The sequence below is a fragment of the Tenebrio molitor genome, chromosome 5 (assembly GCF_963966145.1).
Source record: "Tenebrio molitor chromosome 5, icTenMoli1.1, whole genome shotgun sequence".
In the NCBI taxonomy this organism is placed as follows: domain Eukaryota; kingdom Metazoa; phylum Arthropoda; class Insecta; order Coleoptera; family Tenebrionidae; genus Tenebrio; species Tenebrio molitor.
In genome coordinates, this window is record NC_091050.1 from 10,648,389 (window position 1) to 10,674,468 (window position 26,080).

Sequence of the window (26,080 nt, forward strand, 5' to 3'; positions counted from 1 at the left end):
TGACATTGACAATTGTTTATTAAAAAAATTTCACTATACATATGTTTCATTTCAATTAAAGTTTTACTCTCGTGTCAAAAATGGATTACTCCCTAGAATTCTAACTTTTAGGGAAATAACGTTTTTCATGTTGTGTGTAACTAGAATTTTCAAAAGTTATTTTGAATGCCTAAGGTTGGTTATTTTGAATTGAGAGATTAAATCCAAATAAATATGCCGCCAGTAACCAAAATTGATTGTGAAACGAAAAATCATCTATCACTTAGCGAGAAATTAGTAATTTGCAACTGTTACAATTAATTTGCTGTCTTACATTTTTGGGATATCTTTTGTTTGTCACCAGAAACCACATAGCCACCAACCTAACCAAATTTATGGCAACCTAGTAACGAATATCCCTAAATCCTAGGGAGTAATCCATTTTTGACACAAGAGTATATTATTGTTCCTAATGCGCTCACTTATTTAAAAAAAGTAGCAAACCGGCAACGGTGTTCGGTTCAATTATTATAACCTAAAATAGATTTATTATGACAAATCACAATAGTGCTAACTAAAATGTCAGATTTTCATAGATAGTCCGAATTTGAAACAATCGTAAATGCTGTATTTTAGATCAAATCGGATGACGACATTTTAAGCAGAATAGTGAAACTTACTCGCATTTACAGAGCTGGTGCCACGCATTGTGGTAAGCTGCAGGGTCTTCTGTCAACATTGATTTTTCCAAATTAGACGCTTCAATGAATTTAATAATAACTTTATATCCTATTTTGTTAGAGGCATGCTGTAAAGCTTTAGTAATAGATGTGTATGAGTCTTCTAGTCTGGTATATTTTCCGACTAAAGCAACGGTAACTTCATATTTCAAATGTTCAATTCGTTCTGTTAGTTCAATCCACTGTCTCATGTACTTTCTCATCGGAGGTAGAACCTTCGCACCCAAATCTAAACGACTACATAGGTATTCAGCTATACCATGTGACTCCATAAATACAGGAACTTCATAAATGGAACGTAGATCCGGAATACTAATTATTTGTTCAGGTGCTACATGACAAAAGTTTGATATTTTATCTTTAACATTCGGACCAATTGGTTTTTCTGAACGACAAACGATAATATCAGGTGATAAACCTAGGCCCCTAAGTTCTCTAACAGAAGATTGGGTTGGTTTTGTTTTATGCTCTCCTGTAGTACGTGGCTGAAATAAAAATAGCGGTAGTTAATTTAATGGTACTTCAACCCTTTATAATAAGTTACCTGTGGTACTAACGAAACATGAGCAACACAAAAATTTTCACGTTTGACTCTAAATTGGAATTGTCTGAATGCTTCAACAAAAGCCATACTTTCAATGTTCCTCCTAATTCAATTATGCAGACTTCAGGAATTTTTCCTGAATCAGAAACAGGAATTTTCGCCACCCGTACTACCCACTCCTGTATGGCGTCTGTTATGTGTGGAACCACTAACATATTTCAACATTTATAATAATTTCTCATTTTAGAATAAATTTTACCTTGAACTGTTTTTCCTAAGTAATCTCCATGCCTTTCTTTCTCTATTACAGCTTGATAAATTGTTCCTGTTGTTATATTATTATCACGGTGCAATGTGATATTTAAGAATCTTTCATAATTTCCTAAATCTAAGTCTACTTCACCTCCATCGTCCAAAAATTTGCGTTCGCTTTTTCCAAGATTGAAGGTGGCAGACCTGAACCATAACTTCAATAGCCGCTGGCAAATTTAATGAAGCTAATATTCTATCAAACATAATAAATACATTTATAATGATTTATGAAATACAATTGTCAGTACCCATTAAGTGTAGTAGTAGATTCTCTGAGACGTCCAATTTCTGCATTAACTATTTCGGTTTTTCTGACATCATAAGCAGCTAAAGCTTGATGTAGAGCAACTGGAACCAGCTCACTGAACAAATCATTAAAATTTTGACTCATGTACTGAGGTAGAGGTAACACTTTAGCTGGTTGGGCTTTACCAATGGGATCCACAGACTTAATATCTGGGATTCTTTCATGGTAAATAAAATCATTGTCTTTTTTTACTTCAGTTAAGTTTCTTTGAGCTTTGTGTTGCAGTTCTTGAAACAGGGATGGTTTGCCTGACCTCTGTTGGGCTGTTTGAAAAAGCGCAACTGCCTGCTCTAGTCTGGCTATTTCTTCACCTATCAACTTGCTATTTCTACAAACCAAACTTTGATAATATTCAGCTACTGCATGAAGAGCTGCTTGTTTTCCTGCAATCTATATTTTATTGTTATTATTTTTAACTTACAATCTGACATAAAATTTACCAGTGGAATCCAATCTTTTTCCCATAGCTGTTTTAAATTTTCTCTTTGAAATACTTTCAAGCTTTCACCATAAAGATCTTCACACTGAGAAGCTAACTTGGCCACAATAGAATCAGCAATGAACCAGCAACTAGCACCTCGGCTCAGCCACCTCCTCTTGCACCTATCAGTGATAATTTACAATATTCTGATTTTCCTGTAATACAAAAGTTTCACTTCTATCGTGCGTCTGTACGACACACTCTCTTTTTTTAACTGTTGCCATAGGGATTTGCATGGTAAAACTTATACCCCCTGTTAACTTTTGTTCTGATGAAAATATTCAAACCATTTTTGGACACGGAAAACTGGGCAGATGTGTCATTCAGTTGTCAAAATTTCTAAACCATACCTTAGCTACTCATAAACAAGCTTAAATTAATTTGACAGTTTTTTTGAAAATATCAATCATAATGATAGTAAAGGTGCATTTACATTGACACTTTTTGAAATGACAATAGCAGACTGCCCAGGATTCCATGTCCCTCATTGTACAAGAACAATTATATATAAAGATGAAGAATTTTATTTAAAAATGTTACCAAAATTAAAGGAGTTTTGTATGGATCATTTACTAGTACAAATATTACTTATTAACGTGCAGATAAATAAACTAAGGAATTATAGGTACTATCGGTGGACATAAAAAACTGGGACAAGCATCAAATTTGTATAAAGTCAAAATTCAAAAATATACATTGTGTAAATTTGGCTTTTTACAAATAAGGTTATGAAAATTATGACATATTGTCAAAAACATCAAGTTAAAGTTCAGTTCTTTAATGACAATTTTAATTTTGAGTGACAATTCAAAAGTCTGAGACACAATGAGCAAATTTTGGATGTCCCAGCTTTTAATGTCCACCGATAGTACAATCATGTTCAATACAACAATTTTATTTTTCGATGGTAATGTCGGTTGAACATTGAACAACATTTTTGCTAGAAAACTGTGCAAAAATATACTTTTCTTGGGAAGCAGGTACTGATTTCCAAATAAGTAAATAGCAGCGTTTGTCATTTTACCCCCCAGGGAGTGGGCAGGTAGACGATTATAAATAATAACTATCCCTTACCTGGGACTTTTAAGGAGGTAACTAATTAATCATCTGCAATGTCTGCAATTTTCGGAAAAGAGAATAGTAACGGGAAACAAAATTTTCTTCGAAATTATTGGAAGGTAAATTATATTTTTATATCCGTGAACAGTAAATAATCATTTAAAAAAATGTGTACAGTGTGAAAACGTACCGTCCACGTAAATTTTTGACGATGTTCACAAAATTTGAAGTTGAAAAGCTGCTCGACAGTTCTATCTATTCCTTTTGACATAATCAATTGCAGAGAAATCTTGATTTTTCGATTAAGGCAATAAATTGGTCGTTACGATTAAACAATTGCAATTTCAAAATTACTCCTAGCGGTCTCATTTTTAACTTGTTTGAGTTCTAATTTCAAGGTAGTTCCTTGAACTACCTGCATCCAAGATTAGGATATTTTGGGTACCGGGAGGAACTCGTCTCCGCCGGGCACACAGTTAGAAGTGTTTATAAATTCTATCATATGAGATTTTTTTCAATTTTCTAACATCATTTGTTTTGACGATACAAGGCTAACGTGATTTTTTTAAATGGCATGTGTAGTCAATTTTAATATTTTTTTGTGAATTCACCTGCTGTTGTCGCTAAATTTGATCACGTTGTTAGGATTGGTGTGCTTCTGGGTGTCGACGATCAGAGACTCTTCGTGTTCCACCCCATCCACGATCATCTTCCCCTTGAAGAACCAGTGTCTGTCTGCTGTGCTTACTATTTGACTGGGCGAGATCGAACAGCTCCACGTTGGTGGGGTTGCGCTTGAGGACGTTCTTGAACAAATTCGTGTAGTATTTGAGATCGGCAGCGTCAAACGCCAATCCGAGCTCCTCATTGAGTTCCTCAATCGCATTTTCGCCTCTCCGCAACACCTCGATCTCCCTGATGTCCTCTTTCTTCGTCAACTTCTCGTTGAAACTTCTCTTGGGGATATTTTCGGGAGTGTAGCGCAGTGGCGGCTCGTGGGTTTTATTGTTGAGGAGGCAAACTTGAACAAACATAGTAATAATAAATACACCATAATAATAATTTTTTTAAATATATTATACCGGGTGCCCCAAAATTCGCGGAACAGCTTACCAGTACGCTGTTAAGTAAAAATATCAGGTAAAAATGTTCAATCTTCTTTTTTGTAGAAGATATGAACCTACATTGTAAATTAAAAATGTTATTTTATGTTAAATTTTAATAAATAACCTACATATTTGTTACGCTATAAATATTTCAATTTTGTTGTATCCATGGAAATAAGAAAGAAAAATCAAAGCCACGTTGCCATAAGTTATTTGAGGTAAAACCGACAAAAGTCACTTCTTGGAAATGCTGTAAATAATAAAGTAAAGCAAACCTGATCACAATCATTCAGAATTATTTTAACATTGGCTAGTCAAAAACAAGTAGTCAAAATCTTTTTTAATATTTAAAATAAACGAGTAGCTCAAACATACGTAAAGTTACTAGATAATGACGTCATCGCAAAAGGGTAAAAATTGAACTATACGTGAATTTACTAAATATTGACGTCATCGCAAATGGGTAAAAAATTGGACCTACCGCTTTTTTGTTTTTTTCTATTTCTGTCGTTTCATAAAGCGAGGAAGGAAATCGTGACGTCACCTCAAAAGGGTAAAAATTGGACTAAGTATACGAGTAACTACTTCCCCAGCTTCTCATTCAGTGATAAAAACCTCGTTATCAAAGGATCGATTTCTAATCTATTCATTTTCATATATAATATACCAAGGGACAGATATATTGCCGGAAATTTTTTCGAGCAGTCCTGACAGACGAGTGTTTGCCGCAAGAAAATTACACGAGGGCTTCAGCCCGAGGGTAATTTTGAGCGACAAACACGAGTGTTGGACTGCAAGAAAAAATTTCTGGCGATATATATCTGTCCCGAGGTATATTCGGAAGAGAATCGCCCGAAAAAATTTTTCCCTAGGGCAATTATATCGGAAATTTTCCCTAGGGAAAATTTCCGCTTAATTAAATTGTGATTGGTTGCTATTCAAACAATTCGGAGTTGTGATTTGTCAATGTAAATCATGTGACATTTGAGGGCGATTCTCATATGTATAATCTGCTTCAAATTTTTGAAATCTATTATTATTTAAATTCATAGCCTGTGATCCGAAAATAATCATTGTCCCACAAATTTTACCTGTACCTCTACCACTAGACCGCTACCTAGTATTTAGAAACTATGAGATATCTCCAAAACTAAAGAAACAATATTTCTCGCCAAGAAAATTTGCATTTTACAATCAATTTACCTGGAAGACCGCTCTTAGCTTTTTGTGACCGTAAGTAACTCCCGCTGAGAAGGTTCAGCTGTCAACATTTACAGAGTATGCAACCCAAATTCCTCGAAACTGGAATTTTTATTTTGAGATGAGGACCCTTAATGGGCCGTATGATTTCCCATACGTTAAGCCTTTGATTAGCTAAATAATTGATTAGACAAAGTGAGAGTATATGCCAGGCATATACAGGTGTCCCAAAAATGGCGTACTGACGGTGCACTACGGTGTAGAAGAGATTACCATAAACGCCAGAAAAATGTTGAAAAAATTCTATTGGACTTATTTTCTGATTTGGCGGTCTTTGAATGTGGCACTTAACAGGTCAATTATTTTGAAATACATACCGGGTATCAACCACCAAACCTGGCCATAGGCACATTGCACATATTAAAATAATATATGAGTTGCTATGAAACATATTATTGTTTCGTCAAATTTGCCCAGTAATAATTGAGCATAATACTGTTCTGATCGTTCTTCCCTTTTTCAAATTTCAAAAGTATTTCTACTTTCTACGTTACCTACATCAAAAGTTTCCTGATGGCATTGTTTGTACGGATGATAATTATAGCTGTCAATATGACATTACACAATAATATATTTCGTAGCAACTCATATATTATTTTAATATGTGTAATGTGCCTATGGCCAGGTTTGGTGGTTGATACCCGGTATATGTATGAAATTGTCATGACAGCTATATACGTCTCATCGTACATATTATCACAAAGTACAAGATCATAGAGATTTTTGAAGTTTTGGAAATCGAAAAAATTATTTTAAATCCTCTACGGTAACATTGCAAGGTAATGATGTATGAATATATCATTGTTTACATTGTATTATCGTTAATAATAATAATAAAAATAATTGATTTTTTTGTCGGAAACATTTTTTCCATATTTTTTTCATGTACATTTAAGCATCCTCGATAAGGTAGTAGAGGTTGTTTTTGTAAGAGGTACATAGGCGGAGCCAACAACCTGCGCGAAGTTGACGTCATAGTTATGAGCAGTGGCGTAACCAAGTTATTTCAATTTATTTTATATTTTTTATTATTTAAAACCTCGTTCTATTCCATTTGTCTTACAGAGAACAATGTTCTAGGGTACAGGTTTCTATTAAGAAATACAGTTTTTATCATTTGTTACAACACAAATTAAACTTGGCTGCCACAGCTGAAAAACAGGACGCCACTGAATGTACGAACAGCTGATTGATTTAGCAGAGTGGGGCACGAGCAAACCAACATTGGTTTACTGCGCAACTATATGGTGTGTACCTCTTACAAAAACAACCTCTAAGTAGTTTGTACGCCATTTTTGGGACACCCTGTATAGACAGAGACAAAACAACTTACGACGTTCTTTAACTTTAATGAAAGAGAAATCATACGGCTCAGTGAGTACAAAAAATTATTTACAATTATTATATCACCTTAGCGAGAAATGAATTTAGAACAAAATGAACGTTTTCTTCTGAATTCTCGAAGAAACTAATTTACTTTAGTCCAAGAAATGAAATCTTCAATGCAAATGAAGTAGAAAACTAGAAGAATTAGAGAAATAATTTACCTTGTAGTAGTAAAACACGTGGTACTATTGCGATCAAAAAATTTTGGACACTAATGTCATCGTGCTGTCAGACATTCTAAAACGACCCTTATGTATTAATAACCTCAATTTTGATTGTGTCAATTTTGAAAATGTGAATGTCAGATTTACCGAGAAAATATTCAAAAAGTTGTAAAAATTAAACAAATGGAATAGAACGAGGTTAATTAATAAAAAATATAAAACAAATACCCAAATGTACTCGCATATTACAAAAAATATATTTTAAACCGGTATCAAATTGACAACAATTTCATCTTTCATGTGACAATTTTTTTAATGTGACAGAAGTTTGATGTCCAAAATTTTATGATCGTAATAGTACTAAACCTGAATGTACCTCTAGCTACTTTGGAGATCAAACCCACAAACTAATGACATATATTGGTTATTACAATTATAATTACTTTGGCGTGTGGTGAATTTAAAACAAATTAAATGAAAAATTTTTCTTCTGATTTGCTTTTAATTTAGTGCAAGAAATTAACTCTTCAATGCTAATAAAGAAATAACTTACCTTGTAATTATAAAACACGTGGTCACGGACGTGACTGCTGGAGGTACTGATCGTACCTCCAGCTACAACTTTGGAAATCAAACCCCGAGAGACCCTCTGTCACGGTTCCGCTTCCTTTTTCTCAAACACCCCACTTTCTCACCCCTACTCGACCAAAATGACCAATCCATTTGCTTATATTCAAAATGGATTACTTCAGCCAATCGCGATGGTTCTTCCATATTTTTGAAAATTTTATGGAACCGTTTTTGTTTTCCACCATAATTTTGAACTAAATTATGTTACCTTTCTGTGTTTTCTACCAACTCATTTTCTGTTTGATTCTATTACTTTTCTAAATGCAAATTCAAACGATTTTGGTTATTTTCGACGATGAAGTCTTTTGTTGATAATGTACAGTTCTCGCCATTCTATTTTACATTTGACAAAAATGTGAGCTTTACATAAAATAACTTGGTCTAGTGAATGTTAATTTGGTGTTTCTCTCGATCGGAAATTTACCAACATCAAATTATCGACAATTTGACATGCACGAGAGGATATTTTGCAGACTATTTCGTGAGAAAAATTTACATAATAAGTAAGTACAAATAAACGTAATTCTGTGTTTAAAAATTGGTTGTTCATTAAATTTTTATGTTGTCGTTGACGCTTATCACATTTGCACTAGTGCAAATTATCAATAATTGCACTAGTGCAGTATTTCCGCTGTAATTCGATCGCTATTGGCTAAAATTCAAATATTCGAGCTTTTAGATTGGCTTAAATTTTTCGAAGGAAATAGTCACATATTATATCCCAAGTGCAAAATTTTTTATCGGAAAATGTTTTGCTAATGAACGAAAACATCCATAAATGAGGTCGACTTCGTCTCGTGCTCTTATTTGATAATAATTGGTCTTCTGACTAAATAATTTATGGATGTTTGAGTTCATTAGCAAAAAATTTGCCGATATTAAAATTTTGCACGAGGGGTATACAGCTGATTATTTTCTGAATAGAATGAAAACAAACGCATCATTTCCAATCCTTTTTATTCAAAATAATTGATTAAAAAAAAATCAGGTACAGACATTTTTTATCCGATTATTGCACAGTGTGCATTTTAGAGAAATTTTATCGTTATTTTTTGTTTTCTCGTTTTGATTGGTCAATATTTGTCACGCAATTGGTTGCTAGACACATGAAGGAAATAATCAACTAAAATTCCCCAACACGTGTTTGACTAGGGCGATTTTCCCCAGTTGGACGTTTATTATCTTTTCACGGACCCACGGCAAATTAAGGATTATTGTGCGGACAAAAATTTTAAGAAACATTAAAACTTACAACTGACAAATATTTCACCTCTAATAAATTGATCTTAAGAATATTGTATATTTTGTTGAAATTATGGAGAAACGAAAAATGCTTAATTTAACGAAACTCTTCGGACTTTTGCAACATTAACCTTTCCCAAACTCAAACTCAAGCACCCTCCCCCAACTGCCATTCTCTTCTACATGGAGCTATCCGAGAACCTCCAGGAGTTAGATAGTGGATTCAAAACTCTTGGCCATGTGACACCAGGACTTGCCCAGCACATCGATTCCCGACCAGGTATCTCCCGCCATTTTTTTCGTAATTCTGTTTTGTCTCCTTGTTTCAGGTCCCAAGATCCCACGGGGGCCCCCAGGACCCGACAATACATAATAAATACATAGTACATACTTATGTATACAACATAAAAGTTGTGAATCATTGATCTGTGTATTAATTTATACTGAGAGAAAATTTTATCAATTATCACACAGAAGATAAAGCAAACCCACGATACAAGTAAAATCCGCTAAATTTCGGTAGTGAAATTGATACCAGTTGGTAATTCTATTGTACATCATCAAAACAAAAGAAGATTATAATGCTGAAATAAAGAATAATGCAGAAAAATTAAAAGTAAAATTTCTTTGTTACAAATTTATTAAGTACGAAAAGAGAGTAAGTACGCTAAAAGTAAACGTGCTTTGTCTTCGTACTATGGCGGCCAAAAAATTTCGGCCGTCATTTTTCCGTCATTTCAAAAAAATCGGTGTAGTCCATTCCTTATTGTCATTATGATTGATGTTTTTACTTGTCACTTTTGAAAGTCAAGCAAAATGCCATCGGTATCAAATTTTAATAAAATCAAAATAGTAACTCTTGCACAAAGAGGAATGTCCCAAGCTCAGATTTCGATGGACCTTCGTATACCTAAAAGTACAATTTCGTCCATTCTTCAGAAATGGAGACAAAATGGAATGGAACTATTGAAAGACGCCAAGGCTCAGGGAGGCCTAGCACATTTACTGCACAAGAAGATAATATGCTTCTCAATAGATTACGCAATAGCCCTTTTATGACGGCTGTTGAAGAGGTAAATACAAGCAAATACAACGGAAAGGAGCGGTCGATTTTCGGCAAACATATGGGCATGGATTTTAGTAGATAGACCTGGGCTAATGTTGTCTCTAGAAGATCGGCTCAACAGTGATGTTTATGTTAGGATTCTTGAAGACGTGATGATGCCTTTAGTTTCAAGAATTTTTCCGAATTTTAACTTCATATTTCAACAAGACAATTGTTCAATGCATTCAGCACATAGGGTAGCAGAATGGTAGCATAAACGTTCTTGATTGGCCAAGTCGCAGTCCAGATTTTTGGTTCGTAATTTGCAACAACGACAAGTAATTCGGAATAGGGCAGAACTTTTAACTGCGATTACTAATGCATGGCAATCATTACATAGGAATTATCACAGAGATTTATGCCTCTCCATCTCGCGTCGTGTAAGACGAGTTATTGACGCCAATGGAGCAATGACCAAGTATTGATTTTAAACTTCATTCATTTTATCTTTTGATTTAGCTAAGTACTTAAACAAAAATAAATGTTTCATTTCCTTGTCTTTGCCTTAATGTTTTTCGTTTGATTTTTTAAAAACTACGGCATACTCGTGTAATTTCCACGGTTCTCTGTTTGGTACTTTAATCCAAAAATAGCCGCAAGTCTGCCTCTAGTCTCTAGTGCCACTAGCGACTAGCGGTCGTGTGGTAATTGTGTAAGAGTGGAACTTGTCCTTTGTATTCACAAAATTTGAACTGATGGACTGAATGACAGATTGTCAAAATGACAATAACGATAACAAAGCGAGGTTATTGGTGTTTAAGGGTAGTTTACACTTCATGTCAGGGCCTTGAAAGTGACGGACGAAATTTTTTGGCCGCAATAGTACGTTTTTTCGACACAATTCAGTGTCAGTGTCAAATTTCTTGCGTGGTAATCGTTTTCATTGTGGCTTTTTTACCATTTTACTTTCATTTGCTCTTCATTAGCGTCGACCACAGGCCGGAATGAGGTGAATTTTGAATTTTTAAATTCGCAATGTAAACCTGTTGTAAAAAGCGAAAGTCTTCGAAAAAACATAACCACATTACAAGCCCTCTCGGTTATCGATACAAGCATTAGGAAATCACGCATTCTGTTACTCGTAAAATCTCCAAGACTACAATTAAGCATTTACATAATGAATTATTCTTGAGGCATTTTTCACACGTTCGTGAACTTCGTCATGCTTTTTACAGAACTTGAATAAGCAAGTTAGTGTAGCCCCATACAAAAAAACGGGAGGTTTGAAGTTGAAGTTTGTGATGGAAAAGACAACACAACTAGAGAATTCAAATTTGAAAACTGTAAAAATACATGCTTATAAAACGTACATTTTCTAGAATTTCTTGACTGATTTGATCGAGAAGAATTGTAACATTCTTATATCATCAAAATGGACAACAATATTTTAAAATCGTTCTCCTGAAAAATGAGACTTGTCCACCAAGAATATTTCTGTTTTCTGTATTTCAAATTTTTCAAAAGCCGGAGGTAAGGGATAGTTATTATTTACAATCGTCTACCTGCCCACTCTCTGGGGGGTAAAATGACAAGCGCTGCTATTTACTTATTTGGAAATCAGTACCTACCTGCTTCCCCTAAAAGATTAAGACTCGACCGCCACCGCAATTTGATACTGCCCATCCAAAATAACCTCTAAAGAACATTGTATAAAATGAAGAAACTTTCCGGTTTGCGTTGAGGGAAAAAATAAAACTGCTGTATTTGCAGTAAGAACTATTATTATTATTATTATTTAATTTAGAAATACTTAGGTATGTCAATAATTTTCACATAAAAAACACTTAATATTTAGTAATAAAATAACGCACTACATAAAATTTAGCAGAATATAAAGGAAACGCACGAAACTTGTCAGTCAATTATACTTGTAAGTCAATTATAATCTAACAACGGTTTATTTGGAAACAAATGTTTCATTCAGTAGCGAAATTGAGTTATAATTTGATTCAACATCATAAAAACAAAATGAGATTATTATATTGGAAATAACAAGAATACAATAGTTAGGTACCTAATGGAACAAATCCCAGAAAGTATATAAAGGTGAAGTTAAAGATGAACGGCATTGAAAACTTATAAGATAAGACCGAAAAACTTTCAGGGTCCTTTCACTAAGGACCGCTAAGCTAAGGAAAGGACTGACAAACACAACACGTTGATCCATTATTACAACCTACAACCTCTATAAAACGAATTTTAAAGGATTAAAGTTTGATAATTTACAGATTCGCAATAACTTACAACTGCAATAAATTAATAATCTGAACATTCATTTCAGCAATAATGAAAAGAAAGCAATTGATCGATGAAGGGTCACCTGACAATTTTATTGAATTCAATTTTCAATTAAAATCGTTGGGTCGTGCAAAAAAAGTATATGCACCTCGGGAGTGCATGATTGTTACACTCGGTGCTTTCGCTTTGTGATTTTCTACCTACTAATTTATTAAAGTAATTCTACGGGGTGATCAAGAAGGACTGTTTAAGTTGGTAACACTGGATCGTATTTTAAATCGTATAACAGGAGTAACTTCCGGTTGTTGGTGGCTTGTCGTTGTTAATGCTATACCTATATCAGATATTTGTCAAATAAACCAACAAAACATATCCAGTTGCAGTGTTATAAATAAACGAATTAAAAATTTTTCTTAATTGTACTGCCAACTTAAACAGTCCTTCTTGATCACCCGGTATTTTACAAAAAAGAAATAATCCCCAGCTGACAGCACTCCTAACCTCATTTTCGTAATGTCAACGGTAGTTTGTTTATAAACAACTCTTTCTACGAGTTTTTCGTCTATATTGAAAATGAACGTGTGGACAAATCTGCAAATCGACAGAATCTGCCGAGTGTGTTTAAATGAAAATAACGAAATGACACAATTATTTGAAGAATGTCTCGCCGAAAGATTAAAGGAGCTCACAACCCTTCAGGTGAGCGACGAGCTGCGATTTTACTTTCCCAACAAATTCGGTTTTCCAGATTCAGGAAAACGACGGTCTTTCCAACTTACTCTGTAATTTGTGCGTTCAAGAAGTGAACCGTTGGTACTCTTTCAAGCTGCAAGCAATAAAAAGCGACGGTACATTACGCAGCATTCTGCAAGAGCGCCAAAAGTGTCATTTTCAAAACAGTAAAATTGATTCTTCGCTTCAGATGGACACTCAGTTTGAGGATCTAGACCATAAGAATGAAGCTTCAGATTGTGACTCTAAGAGTGAGGAAGATTCGCTTTACAAATCAGATTCGAAGCAATCCCTGACAGATGAAATATTCCAGTGCACTACCTGCCAGAAGCAAGTGAAAACGATTCACTCCCTGCGCCGCCACATGAAAATCCACACCGGTGTTAGGCCTCACGTTTGTAATATTTGCGGTAAAAGATTTATCGAACCCGGAAACCTCACCAAACACGTACGCAGACACACCAAAGACAAAAAGCATCAATGTAACGAGTGTGGCTTGCGATTTTACGAGCGCAACAAGCTGACGATACATATCCGCACCCACACTGGAGAAAAACCTTTCTCGTGCGAAGTTTGCTCCCGAGCTTTTGCCACCCCAGCTCAAGTACAGATCCACATGAAAACGCACACTGGAGACAAGCCCTACACGTGCGACATCTGTCAAAAGTCGTTCCCGTATAGCGGCTCCCTCGAAACTCACAAAAAAATACACAGAGGCGAGCGCGCTTTTATTTGTCGCGATTGCGGCAGATCGTTCTCGCAAAAGGTGAATCTGGAAAGTCACGTAAGGACCAAGCACACTCACGAGTGTCCTTACATGTGTAACGACTGCGGGAAAGCGTACCCCACGAAAGACCAGTTGAAGAATCATCTGAGGCACCACACAGGGGAAAAAAGACCCTTGAAGCACACCTGCAGTGTTTGTAAAAAGTGTTTCGGCACGCCGGCCGAGCTAAAGATTCACATGAGGACCCACACGGATGAAAGGCCGTACCAGTGCGACTTGTGCGGGAAAAAATTCAGAGCGTCGTCACACATGACGTCGCACAGGAGGATTCACACAGGGGAGAAGAATCATTGTTGTATGTACTGTGGCAAGGCATTCAGGGAGTCTTCCACTTTGAAGATTCACATAAGGATTCATACAGGAGAAAGACCGTACACCTGTAAAATTTGTGGAATGAGGTTTACCCAAAGCAATACTCTCAACACGCACATGAAGGTTCACGGGGCAAATACCAACGGATGATTTTTTAAAATTTAATTTCAACTAGGGCACAATAAATCTTAATCCATCAACTGCAAATTGTCAAACTTCTCTGTGTCGTAAAAATTCGCTTTGACTTGTCTGCCCCCGAAAAACCTCCCGTTCAGATCAACCACGGCTTTAATCGCACTCTCGATTCTCCTGAACTCCACGAAAATGCGAACCGCCTCTTCGTGATTCTCCGCTTGGGTCTCGTGGATGATGACGCTCGTCACTTCTCCATACTTTTGGTTGCACTCGTCCTTCACCTCGGGTTCCAAGTCGTCGTCCACTTCTCCGGGCCCCACCATGTTCTTAAGCAGCACCACTTTGCTAGGATTCTTGATGATCTCAGTGATACTCTGCTGGCTGTTTGCCGGGTTTTCCACGACCGGAGAGGTCGCCGACGCCAAAATCTCTTTCTCGTGGATGATCCTGCCGCCCCTTTTCGACGTCTTCTCCACTTGCAACGCGCTCGCCATTCCTTGCTCCTGCTTGCCCAAGCCCTGCCCCTCTTTGAAGCCGTACCGAGCCATGATTTTCGCCGCGACGGACGACCCAAAATTGCTTGGAGCTGCTGGAGGCTTGGCGGGGAAAAGAGGCGCAACTTCGACTGGTTCTTGCAGGCTTGGAGGCGGCGCGATCGCTACACCAACGGACGCTCTCGGCTTGACCGGTGCCGGTTCCATTTCTTCGTCCTCGTCGGCCCAGCGCCCTAAATCGAGTGAAATTACAACTGGGGCAGCTTTCAGGAATGCGCTACTTACCAGCAAAGCCGCTCGCCAGTGGGGGCTGAGTTATTTGCGGCGTCGGCATCACGAGTGGTTCTTCGGGGTCGCTGAAACGCGACTTTCTCTTCCTCTCGCGACGCTTTTCTTCTTTATCGTTCTCCCTCTCGCGATTTTCACGTAATTCTTTCACGACCTTGTCGAATTCGTTGGGCCACAGAGGATCATACTCGTCGTCCACGTTCCAGTCGTATTCTACGCCGTAAGTAACGGACGAGCTAAGAGTCGGTAGGCTTGGTTCGTTTTTAACTTTTGTAAAACTAGTCGGATAGATATCGTCATCGTCACGTTTGCTTTTCAAGTCGATAACTGGCGCTAAACTGACTTTACGTTGCTGTTCACGCTTGGGTTGCGTTACTGTGGCTTTCTTCAACTGGAGCTGCGACTGCAAAAGTTTTATACCAGACGACCAACCCGACACATTTTCTGTCGTTCTAGCTTTCACGTCGAGATCGTCATATAACGACATTTTCAATTTCTTCTAAACACTTGTCACAAGTAATTAACAAATATCACATTTCTATTTACAAGAAATCTTTTATAAAGTGAGGTTAGAGTTTATTTGGTGTCAAACATTACGCGACTGTCGAGGGGGCCTAGGTCTAGGTCAAAACAATGAAATTGTCAATTACAGAATCAATATTCACATAAGATGCAAAAAAAAGTAAAAGAAGAAGCAGTTACAGTTAATTTTTGTAGGATAAAAGCAAGCAAATCTCTGAAAGTAAAAATCATTATTTGAAAATATCAACGAGTTAGGCAACCAGTAAAGCAGCTCGAATCACGACGGGTGGCGTGAATGTAAGTAGAGTGCCATGGCTGTTTTGAGACATTTTTCGAAAAAATTGTTATTAAATAATGTTAAACTAGACGTAGGAGCACAAATTAACAACAACATCTGGACATGCTTGCGGATGTTAAGTTACTCGGCGATACCGTACGGTAAGTGCCTCAAAAGATTTTTGTTACAATTTGAGGTTAGATTAACCTGTACATTATAGACGGAAACCCAGATCCGCGCCCCGTTTTCATAAAGAAAGAAGTACAATCTCTTCTCAAGACTTTGACAAGAGTTGACCTCGCAAAAGTGTACGCAAAACGAAAATTGGGAGAAAAACTGGAACAACCAGTTTACAAGTTCATGACAGATGAGGAATTGCAACAGGCTTTCGATGAAGTAAAGAAGAAAGTTGATGAAATTATACAAATGCCTCCGGTAGTTCCCGTGCGAAAACCCATTGATAGAGTCTTGTCAAGGGATCCAGGTTTGCAAGGTTTTGACACTTCACCTTTTGTCTTTACTGATATAACTTATGGAATTCGCGATTCTGAGCGGATCATACTTGTTAGAGATACTGACGGTAATTTGAAGGAAGCTGATTGGGACTTAAGAAACAGAATGAATCAAATCTATTTTCCTATGCCTGGACGCTCAGTTAAAATGCCAAGAATGTTCCAGGATCACTTTCTAGAGGACCTGCTAAAGAGACAAGAATATAACTTCATTCTAGACCGGGCGTGTCTCCAGTTTGAACCAAACGATCCAGTTTACCAGAAAGTTGTCTCAGTAACTTACCAACACGTCAGTGACAATAATAAATTTGATGACTTAAGATCTACAAGACATTTTGGCACTTTAGCATTTTTCTTAGCATGGCACAAAATGATTGATAATTTACTGTTGGACGTTATTGAAAGTGAGCACATTGACGAAGCTCACGCTTTGGTCAAGCTACATAGTCAGATCCATCAAGTCAAATTTGAAAGTGACGACAGTTTCCAGGCTGTTGAAGAGTACATCAAGAAAATTTCAACCAAGAAGGGGGCGCTGGAGTTGGCGCTTCAAGCGTACAGAAACGCCACAAAGGAGCGGGCGGAGTTGGAGGCAGGAATCAAGAGAGCTCACGGTCTCAATTAGGTAACTCACGCTAGTTAAGAACCATTTGTAAAATAAGAGTCATGATTTATAACAAATTGCGTTTATTTGTCCTAACTACTTAAGATTTTTCAACACGCTCGGATTCACAACGCCCGGTGTTGTTGTAAATTGTTTGCTTTTGCCAGTGAGGGCGATGAATTGTTCAGAGACTTCCACAGCTACTCGTACTTGCGCCTCACTAGTGCTAGCCCCTAGATGCGGCGTTGCCACGACTTTCGGGTGTTGGATCAGTTCCAAAGTGACGGGGTCGGTTGGAGGTTCCTTCTCGAAAACATCCAAAGCAGCGCCACCGCACCGTCCGTCTTTCAAAGCTTGCAACAAGTCCGCCTCGTTGATGATTCCCCCTCTGGCAACGTTGACGATACGGACGCCCTTCTTGCAAGAGTTGAACACTTTGTCGCAAATTAAATCTGAAAAATCACGGTCTCAATCGTGTTTTAAATGTTTCTCGACGCACTTCTCGTCTCCGGAATGAGGGGCGTGTGGACCGTGATGTAGTCGGCCAGCGGCCATATTTCCTCCAGGCTCAAAGACTCCACGTTGAATTTTTTAGAGTCTTCGGCAGACACGATCGGATCGTACCCGATTGTCTACAACAACGTTGTTAAACGAAACTGTTTAGGAATGTTTAAAAAATTCGGGAAGCGTGACGTCTGAGCTTGATTCGGACGAGTCAAGAGTGACAAACGCGGCACGCTTTGATCCCGAACTTTTTAGTGTCACGTCTTAAGAACCTTCATGCCCCAGGCCTGCATTCTGAGGGCGACTTCGCGTCCGATCCTTCCCAAACCGAGTATGGCCAAAACTTTGCCGCTGAGTTCGTGACCGGTGTACAATTTTCTGTCCCAGCGTCCCGCTTTGAGGGAGGCGGCGGCGGGCGTGACGTTCCGGGCGAGGTTCGTAATTAACGAGCACGTCAGTTCACAAGCGCTGATCGCGTTACCCCCAGGAGTGCTAGAATTTTTCTCGTCAACACCGACGCACAAAGTTTCTTCCAAACTTACTTGAGGACCACGACGTTCTTGGAGGTGGCGGCGTTGATGTCGATGTTGTCCACGCCGGCACCGGCTCTTCCTATAACTTTGAGGTTTTTGCCGGCGGCTATTACATCAGCTGTCACTTTGGTGTCTGACCTTACGATAAGGCCGTCGTAATTCTAAAATTAGAATTGAAAATGTATCTGGTGCAGCCATAAAGATAATTGGTCGAAAATCATCGCCGACTTCTTGTGTTCCACATTGTACGCTAGTTTAGAACAGGAATAATACATACAAATGGTACAAACATTTCGGAATGTAGAGCATTGTGAAGAATTATCAATAGTATTACTGAACTTTGTACCCAGTGGAAACATTTTACCGATTTTAATTAACAGCTCGTATAATTTATTCGCTGAAAGTAAACAGTTTGTTTAAAACTATTTTAAGCAATAGTTTTCATTGATTTGGCGTCGGCAAGTTGTTGCAAGATGTTTAAATTATTTTTTTCACATTAACATTTTGTTTTTTCTTTCCAATTGTAGTCAAAAAATTTTATTTCACTCAATCATTGTTTCTTAAAGAACTCATTTAATTGAACCCTTTAGACAGGTGATTATCAATTGGGAATTAAACATCTTATAAAGATAAGAAAATACAATAAATGTCCATCTTTCAAGTATTTTGATCCGCAAACACTTGGCAATTTCACAGAAAAATATGTTTTTCTACTTGTTATGTCATTTAAGTGTTTTGCCACATTTTAAGCACATTTGAGGCGATTACGATCTATGAATGACACAATTTTTATCAAAAGTTGTATAAATCAGAACCGAAAAATCAGGTAGATCTTCGATAAGATGTACTTTTGAACGATCGGTATTACGTCTATTTAGGAGCCGTTTTCAGTGTAATGAAAAAGAAATCCCGGAAACGAATCAGGTCTTGCGGAATGCAAAAGAAACAAACGCTGATAACTTGAGTGGGCAAGTTTTTGTGCATTCGTGCCGATAGCGAGCGTCAACAGCTATTAGAGTAGAGTTATTAGAAATCCACCCTCACCTTAATTTCTGCAATGAGTTGTTCGACTGGCAGCTTGTATTTGCAGTCAACTTGAATGGAATGTTTCTCTAGGAGTTTAACGCAAGCCGCGTCGACGGCATCTGCTACCAAAACTTTCTTGATGTCCATCGCAAATACTGACAAAAATTAGTCTACTTAGCGAGGGTTGTTCGACGAGTTTCGAACGGCGAACTGGAGTCCGGCGATGATTGCCATGGATATATGGACAACCTTCGGTGTCCCCACTCTTGTTTACTGCAAGCATATTGAATGTGGATGTAAGACAATAACCAGTTTATCGCTACAAAATTCGAAAGATAAAGGTTTGCTGGGAGGAATACATACCTCCCAACTACTCATCACAGTGCACAGGAGTTTGTGGTAAATTGGTCAGTCGCACAAAGAAGAAATGCAAAAATTGGAAATGATTATCAATTTAGTTTTTTTATCGATACAGTGACGGTTTCGATTTGATGTAATTGCTATTACTCATGATTAAGTGCAGGAACGTGAACTAACTTTAATCACATTGCATATTATCTGTTGTTGCCTCAACGTCTTGTGATCGTTTCGCAAATTTTATCTTCCTTACGTTCGGATTGTGCGATTAGGCAATTCTACTAATCAGAGGGAATAGTAAATAATTTGATTTGTGGAAAACTTCTCACATATTTTACTTCTTTTCGGTTTTTGACACATTCACTGCGAATTCGTATCGTAATATTTTGGTGATTGATCCCACGAGTTTTGATTATTATTTGCAATTTGCAGGAACGTCAGTAAGGTTCAGATTAACTTATAAAATGCTCCGGAAATTTAACAAAATATTTTAAGAATCGTCCCCAACGAAAGACTCCAATGACGTTTCCTTAAAATTATCAAAAAACTTCTACATAACGAAACGTGTCCACTTAACGGAATACACAGTGCTAAGCATGATTTTGTACTCTACTGCATATCTATACCATCCAGATAGTAGTTTTTCTCCAGATATAGATCAAATTGATCTTTTTGATCTTGCTTTAGGGAAAACACTTCAACAATACTTAAAAAATTCACTCCACCAAAGTTATCACGTCACAAAAATTTTAAACATTAACCTTTATCCATTAGTAGTCTATTTAACGAGTTCGTGTGTAAATTGGGCTTTTTTGGCATGAGTGGGCCAATTTAAAACGCGAGTGAAGCGAGCGTTTTAAAGGCCCACGAGCTGAATACAACGTTTTTTTGTTCCAAATCGCTTGACGTTTCGTTTTGACAAGTTGTGACATTTATCAAAATTCGTTCACACAGGAGAAAATTCTCAAATTCTGACAGTGTCGAACAAAAAACCTTTTATAACATCCCTTTCAGAAGTGTTGTCACAATCTTTTATTTCGTAAAATCAAGCTTCTTAATTTAATATGTATAAATATAAATATTTTTTTTTAATAGCTTTCACTTTTAATCCAGCGTGTCCCTTCAAGATGATTGTTTTCAATAAGAAGCTTCTTCGTCGAGGTCGCAAGAGCCCAGATTCTGTAGAATAATGCATAATTGCATAAGCATAACCTACTGTTATAATTATTACATGTCATTAAAAGACCATCTTATCCACCAGACATCTGTCCAGTTGAGTTTATAAAAAATCAGATACCTAAAACGTGCAAATCGAAAAACCAAGTTCGATCCAGCCTGTTAAATAATAAAATGGTTTTATGAAAGATATTGCTGTTTTTTTATTTTTTTAGTTTATTGGACATAACATTGCCTGCACAAAGCGTAACTTTAAAACTGGTTCATTTGTTCATTGACAGTTTTCAAAAAAATAAAAATAAAAAATAACTCCAATTACTTAATGAAATTTTTATTTTAAATTAACAAACTAAATAATTTACACAACACTTCTACCGCCACCCCACATGTGTTTAATCCCAGTGATACACCTGTCCGGGAGTACGTCTTTGGGGTCGTTGAGCACCTTGACTGCTCTCACCAGCATCAATTAATTTCTGTTCAGGCATTATAACTTCAGGTGGGGCTACCTCACGTCGTGCATCTCTACCACAGTAATAATTCTCGCTAAGACAGTGCGAAGGCCCGTCTGGGAGGTCGGGCAACGGTGGAGATCTCGTAGCAAGATCATCTTGAAACCTCACTGCCAAAGTGTGGCTTCGCCCCAACAGAAAGTCACGACATGTTTTCAAAAACGGAGATACATCACGAATATTCTTACTCATCTTCGCTTGAAAATGAGAATAACAGCACTAAGTAACAGATTTGGTGAAATTTTTGCGAAAATTGTAGGTTAGGTTGGAAAATTTGACATTTGTTGCATAACTGCGCGCATGCGCATCAACTCCCACGTTCAATTTTAATAAAAATGCAGTTTTTTAATACAAATATATTCGGAAATATACACAAAATTACCTAAGCTAAAAGACTACAAAACAACACTTTTTCAACAGTAACATAGTCAACGCTGTTGAAAATAATGCGCCGTAATTTGTAAGTCATCACAGATCATATAGTGAAACCACGATTACTGATAACTTAGGAATTACGGTCCAGACTTCTCACGGAGAATGTAACGAAATTATAAAAAATAGAAAACAAGTCGATTACTGGGCCACCTTGGCCAAGATGTCTGATTCACGGAAGAGGTGGTATTCTTGATTTTCTTCAAGCTCTACTTTAGTGCCGCCATACTCAGGAAGAAGCACGTTGTCCCCAACTTTTACCGTCAAGGGAACATGATCGCCGTTCTGTTAAACAACTATTAATACTCTCTGCTTCAAGTCACGACAAGATATCTTACATTGTTCCTAGATCCTGGCCCCACAGCTACCACAGTACCTTTCAGGACCTTGGCTTGCGCCTTTTCCGGAATTACGATCCCACCTTTCGTCTTAGTAACGATCTCAGCTTTTTTAATGAGGACGCGGTCAAAAAGCGGGATCAAACGTTTGGCAGCACCCGACTACAAATTTTAACACAATGCAAGTAAAACTATCGTTTCACTACGCAAAACAAGCTTACCATGTTTGTGTTTTCGGAGGTAATTAATGCGGACGAGGAGAATGCGATTCAATCGTAGAACTTTCGAGAAAATGCCGGCAAGAGCACGATTCCGTTCAACGTTCAGGTTATCACACGAGGTCTTTAATTCCATATGACATAAGACTGCGTCCTTATCTAACACACGCAAGTTGTATAACACCATCTCTTTTTATTGTCGGAAGAACGTCCATCTCATGTTCTAGAATAATTGTCGGTAATGTAGCGTTCGCTGGGTAACATTTGTATTTTGGCAACTGTGCGAAAGAGGGTACAGCAACCGTCAATATTATAATTTTTTTATTTGTTCAGGAATAGGACTAATAAATAATCCTACAACTAATTATCTTCTTTCGGTTTTTACTCTTTGCAGCCACATTCAAATTTTTTTGTATAATTCTCGTACATTGTTACAATTTATCTAGGTATGCAATTTATTCATCCATGAAACATATTTTGGTTTTTGTTAGTAAAATGCACCCAATTAAGTCTAAATTGAAATGTATAACCCCCAATTTCATAATCAGCCTAAAGTTACTTTAACCAGAGAAACATTAAAGTTTTCCATTTACCATAGAAACATATGCAACAATCCATTAAAGTGACGTTAATATAAAGTCGACTTTAAGTTTATTATCAAACTGGCTGTAAATGAAATTTAATCTGTATAATATACAGAGTGTCAGTAATTTATTATAAGTGTAGTTGCTACAGATATGTGTATAATCTTTGAGAAATAGCAACAAAAATAGTTGTGTTAACAAGAGGGTTGTACTTTTGTTCGAAAACCCATGAATTTTTTATGATTAGGTAATTAACCTTACCAATTTTGAAAATTGTAATTCATTTAAACCAGAAATGTGTACGCTTTATACGTCAAAAACTTTGTTTTTTAATTCGCTCATGAAATAAAATTATTATCCTTGCTATTGATTAATTGATACCAGGACGTCGAGTTAACACAATGTTTTTGGTGTTTCATGAATTTTTGAAAACCTCTAACGAGACGGTTAATAACTGTGTGAAGTCAAAATTGGTCAAATTATCTGTTTTTGGTACCCAGATAAATATTTAATGTTGGCAGCAATCGATATGAAAATATTTATAACGTGCACAAAAAGCACAACATTTATTTGCCCCTGACTCCGGAAGACCTCAAATAAGCCCCACCGCTTCTGAACAGAACTAACGACGAGAATCGATATTTTGACATATTCGTGGGTCCGGCTGATGTGCCCTCAGGTGCTCCGCCGCTCCCGCGGACCGCTTTTATGGTGCGTTTTAATTTTTTGACTCATTAAATGAACATATTTTGTCGGCCAGGGTGGTTCGGCGAATCGTGTGCATGATCCATTTCGCATAACCATCAAACGTTATTGATATTGTTCCCATTATCGAGAGACAAATCTCGTATTGGAATAATTTGTAAATGAGGGTCTGGTTTTAGGTGTCGATGGGCCGGTCCGCGTTCTGCGACGAGCTTTCGGGCCAAGCTTATGTAAGTTCCGTGTCCTTTTATTTGCTCTTGCTTTTATCCATCAATAAAACATATCTAAAATATAAATGGGTAACACTCACGCTGATAATATCCGATATGCACCCACTTAATAATTCAAAATCAGCCATTAAACGCCGCGTCAATAACCACACTATTTCACCATTCTCTAATTTAGCCCCACGTTTTAATCTCGACCGTTTTAATAAAACGGCCCCGGGCGAAGCGCGTATTCACTTTTTCAGGCGCGATTTATAATTTTAAATTATTACAGAAGATGACGCTCCATTATTTATTTTAATTGCACGCGACCGGCGATACCGCTCCAAATCTCCGAATCTCTTAGGTCGATTTTAATTAAACCGCGTCAGATTTAGGCCGCCGCCAATAAAACAAAATAACAAACGCATATCCTAACGAGGCGCCGTTTTTAAAAATGTAAAAATAATCTCGGAATATCTGGAGCGCCCCTGAGAGATTTTGCTTGATCTGGCACGCTGCCGACCCGGGGAACGTCCTCGGGGTTGATTAAGTCGCAAGGGCTCTCCGGCCGAGGATTCGACAAATTTGTAATTGAATCATCCCCGGCGCGCAACCACCCCAATACCGAGTTGTTTTTAATCCACCAACACGAACTACTTCCAAGTTCTTTATTTAATAAATATCTACAATAAGTCCATTTACAAATTTACAATTTCAAAAGTGAAGCAGTCAGTACGGTTTTTACAAGTTATTTACACAACATGAAGCGAAATAGAAGCAAGCAAGTCTTGGAGTGACTAGTCCGGGGAGTCGTCGTGGTCGACTCGGTCCGCAACAATTATAAAAAATCCTAGTTTAACATCTGTAAAGGAAAACCTAGTGGTAACATGACACTTTGTACGTTTAGACAGCGAGGGGTCTGGGGGATCACCACGGTCTCCACATATCACAGTTGTCGTTGTTCTTGCTGAAGTCGAGGGGCCTCTCGCCGGCGGGGCGTTGGGCGGCCTCGGGGGAGCCCTCCGGCGAGGCCGCTCCGGGGTCGGGCCCCGGCTCGGTCGGGGGTCTCAGGTTGACCCCCAGGGCGTTGGCGAGCTGGAGGTAGTGCTCGGGCAGGAGCAGGACGAAGTTGCCGTCGTAGTTCTTGGCGAGCTTGTTGGGTGGGGCGAGGGGGTCCGCCTCCTTGGGCTCGTCCAGCCTGTTCTGGTTGTTGTTGACCTCCTCGAGGGTGCTCGAATCGGGGGGTTGGAGGCGCTCCTCGGGGGGCGGCGGCGGCAGCGCGGCGTTCCTGATGTCCATGTCGACCTCGGCGACGCAGTTGTCCAGGTGTCGGAGCAGCCGCTGGCGGACGCCGGCGTCGACGATGGTCATGGTCTGCGCGTCCGGCGTGTCCAAGTACCTCTGCACCTCGCGGACGCAGTCCGAGTAGCCGGCCTTGTACTGGTTGACCCCCTTGACGTCGAGGCTGCGGTGCCGCTGGAAGTGGCGCACGGTGAGCTCCAGGATGTCGGCCTTCTCCAGCTTGGAGTGCTTGGTGTTGTCCGCCTTGGCCGAGTCGAGGATGAGGGTCTTGAGGGCGGCGAGGCTCTGGTTGATTCTCGCCCTGCGGCGCTTCTCCATCAGGGGTTTGTTGGCTCTTCTCGGTTCGGAGGCCCTCTTGTTCTTCGCGGTCATAACTACTCAGTGGATCATGGGTCGCGACGTGATGTGTGCGGCGTCGGAGAGGATAGACCGTACTGGTGCAGCACGAGCCGTGCAATGAGGCGGAGTGGGCGAGTTGTGTGAGCTGTGAGCGGCAAGGCAGGCGGCGGTGGCAGTAACGGGGGGTGGTGGCGCGTGCGGTAGCGAGGATCGAGTGCGGGGGACGGGCGCTGCTTTAGTCGCGTGCCGACACCGCCACATCACACCAACGGATCCGATCGGTGAACGTCAAAATGTTTGCCGAGGGACCGCACTTTCGTCACCGCAAAAATTAGTACCGCCGCCGTGAAATGACAGAGCCAAGGACGAGGAGCCGCTACTTTCGACTCCCGCCGCCCTCCGACGATTAACAACTCGGAAAAAAATTCGCGAATGGATCACGAAAAAGTAACTTAAAACGGGGAAATGCAGTTTTATTGGCACGTGTTTCAACAGAATCGATTTCTTAATAAAGACAGGAAGAAAAAAGAATCCAAATGCAGTCATTTTTTCATCATTCCTTGTCATGTCATCTTATGTCGCAAGATAGTATCGGGTGTTCATTTAAATTTATCCTCAAAGTAGGCGTT

At 38.5% G+C, this 26,080-nt stretch overlaps 7 protein-coding genes and 1 pseudogene across 9 annotated transcripts; 2 read left to right on the forward strand and 6 right to left on the reverse strand.

Annotated features, from left to right (window-relative positions):
- Positions 1-640: 640 nt before the first annotated feature.
- On the reverse strand, positions 641-4,131 carry LOC138130289 (CTP synthase-like; annotated as a pseudogene).
- Positions 4,132-12,779: 8,648 nt separating this feature from the next.
- Positions 12,780-14,591, forward strand: LOC138130909 (zinc finger protein ZFP2-like). Of its 2 annotated transcripts, none has more exons than XM_069047620.1 (2): positions 12,780-13,252; positions 13,302-14,591. In XM_069047620.1, exons 1-2 carry the CDS (start codon positions 13,127-13,129, stop codon positions 14,532-14,534), a joined length of 1,359 nt encoding a protein of 452 aa, XP_068903721.1. In that variant the 5' UTR covers positions 12,780-13,126; the 3' UTR covers positions 14,535-14,591. The 2 variants fall into 2 exon arrangements, with proteins under 2 accessions (XP_068903721.1, XP_068903722.1); XM_069047621.1 differs by lacking the exon at positions 12,780-13,252 and having other exon boundaries at positions 13,370-13,536; positions 13,599-14,591.
- Positions 14,532-16,035, reverse strand: Spf45 (splicing factor 45). Its single transcript, XM_069047622.1, has 2 exons — positions 15,299-16,035; positions 14,532-15,246 (listed from the first exon to the last, which is right to left on the reverse strand). Exons 1-2 carry the CDS (start codon positions 15,786-15,788, stop codon positions 14,573-14,575), a joined length of 1,164 nt encoding a protein of 387 aa, XP_068903723.1. The 5' UTR covers positions 15,789-16,035; the 3' UTR covers positions 14,532-14,572.
- Positions 16,036-16,083: 48 nt separating this feature from the next.
- mRpS22 (mitochondrial ribosomal protein S22) lies at positions 16,084-21,577 on the forward strand. 2 transcript variants are annotated; one of them, XM_069047624.1, is made up of 3 exons: positions 16,084-16,261; positions 16,321-17,237; positions 20,732-21,577. In XM_069047624.1, the coding sequence occupies exons 1-2, from the start codon at positions 16,135-16,137 to the stop codon at positions 17,235-17,237; spliced, it is 1,044 nt and encodes a 347-aa protein (XP_068903725.1). In that variant the 5' UTR covers positions 16,084-16,134; the 3' UTR covers positions 20,732-21,577. The 2 variants fall into 2 exon arrangements, with proteins under 2 accessions (XP_068903725.1, XP_068903724.1); XM_069047623.1 differs by having other exon boundaries at positions 20,750-21,577.
- Positions 17,283-19,801, reverse strand: LOC138130912 (D-3-phosphoglycerate dehydrogenase). Its single transcript, XM_069047625.1, has 6 exons — positions 19,643-19,801; positions 19,298-19,552; positions 18,263-18,414; positions 17,993-18,212; positions 17,716-17,848; positions 17,283-17,668 (listed from the first exon to the last, which is right to left on the reverse strand). The coding sequence occupies exons 2-6, from the start codon at positions 19,424-19,426 to the stop codon at positions 17,313-17,315; spliced, it is 990 nt and encodes a 329-aa protein (XP_068903726.1). The 5' UTR covers positions 19,427-19,552; positions 19,643-19,801; the 3' UTR covers positions 17,283-17,312.
- On the reverse strand, positions 21,128-21,516 carry LOC138130919 (NADH dehydrogenase [ubiquinone] 1 alpha subcomplex subunit 7-like). The gene has a single exon (XM_069047632.1). The coding sequence runs from the start codon at positions 21,514-21,516 to the stop codon at positions 21,205-21,207; it is 312 nt and encodes a 103-aa protein (XP_068903733.1). The 3' UTR covers positions 21,128-21,204.
- A 171-nt stretch (positions 21,578-21,748) lies between the features above and the next one.
- LOC138130920 (10 kDa heat shock protein, mitochondrial) lies at positions 21,749-22,477 on the reverse strand. Its single transcript, XM_069047633.1, has 3 exons — positions 22,316-22,477; positions 22,095-22,256; positions 21,749-22,041 (listed from the first exon to the last, which is right to left on the reverse strand). Exons 1-3 carry the CDS (start codon positions 22,316-22,318, stop codon positions 21,898-21,900), a joined length of 309 nt encoding a protein of 102 aa, XP_068903734.1. The 5' UTR covers positions 22,319-22,477; the 3' UTR covers positions 21,749-21,897.
- Positions 22,478-24,464: 1,987 nt separating this feature from the next.
- On the reverse strand, positions 24,465-25,859 carry LOC138130915 (transcription factor HES-2-like). The gene has a single exon (XM_069047628.1). The coding sequence runs from the start codon at positions 25,482-25,484 to the stop codon at positions 24,738-24,740; it is 747 nt and encodes a 248-aa protein (XP_068903729.1). The 5' UTR covers positions 25,485-25,859; the 3' UTR covers positions 24,465-24,737.
- Positions 25,860-26,080: the final 221 nt, after the last annotated feature.

Excerpts from the sequence above, each read along its gene's own strand:
- LOC138130909 (XM_069047620.1), top strand. The coding sequence starts at position 13,127 with ATGAACGTGTGGACAAATCTGCAAATCGACAGAATCTGCCGAGTGTGT. Across the intron at positions 13,253-13,301 it reads AGGAGCTCACAACCCTTCAG|ATTCAGGAAAACGACGGTCT; the intron begins GTGAGCGACGAG and ends TCGGTTTTCCAG.
- Spf45 (XM_069047622.1), bottom strand. The coding sequence starts at position 15,788 with ATGTCGTTATATGACGATCTCGACGTGAAAGCTAGAACGACAGAAAAT. Across the intron at positions 15,247-15,298 it reads ACTGGCGAGCGGCTTTGCTG|GGCGCTGGGCCGACGAGGAC; the intron begins GTAAGTAGCGCA and ends CACTCGATTTAG.
- mRpS22 (XM_069047624.1), top strand. The coding sequence starts at position 16,135 with ATGGCTGTTTTGAGACATTTTTCGAAAAAATTGTTATTAAATAATGTT. Across the intron at positions 16,262-16,320 it reads TTACTCGGCGATACCGTACG|ACGGAAACCCAGATCCGCGC; the intron begins GTAAGTGCCTCA and ends TGTACATTATAG.
- LOC138130912 (XM_069047625.1), bottom strand. The coding sequence starts at position 19,426 with ATGGACATCAAGAAAGTTTTGGTAGCAGATGCCGTCGACGCGGCTTGC. Across the intron at positions 18,415-19,297 it reads AACTCATTGCAGAAATTAAG|AATTACGACGGCCTTATCGT; the intron begins GTGAGGGTGGAT and ends TTCTAATTTTAG. Across the intron at positions 17,849-17,992 it reads TGCAGGCCTGGGGCATGAAG|ACAATCGGGTACGATCCGAT; the intron begins GTTCTTAAGACG and ends ACGTTGTTGTAG.
- LOC138130919 (XM_069047632.1), bottom strand. The coding sequence starts at position 21,516 with ATGAGTAAGAATATTCGTGATGTATCTCCGTTTTTGAAAACATGTCGT.
- LOC138130920 (XM_069047633.1), bottom strand. Across the intron at positions 22,042-22,094 it reads GGCCAGGATCTAGGAACAAT|AACGGCGATCATGTTCCCTT; the intron begins GTAAGATATCTT and ends GTTGTTTAACAG.
- LOC138130915 (XM_069047628.1), bottom strand. The coding sequence starts at position 25,484 with ATGACCGCGAAGAACAAGAGGGCCTCCGAACCGAGAAGAGCCAACAAA.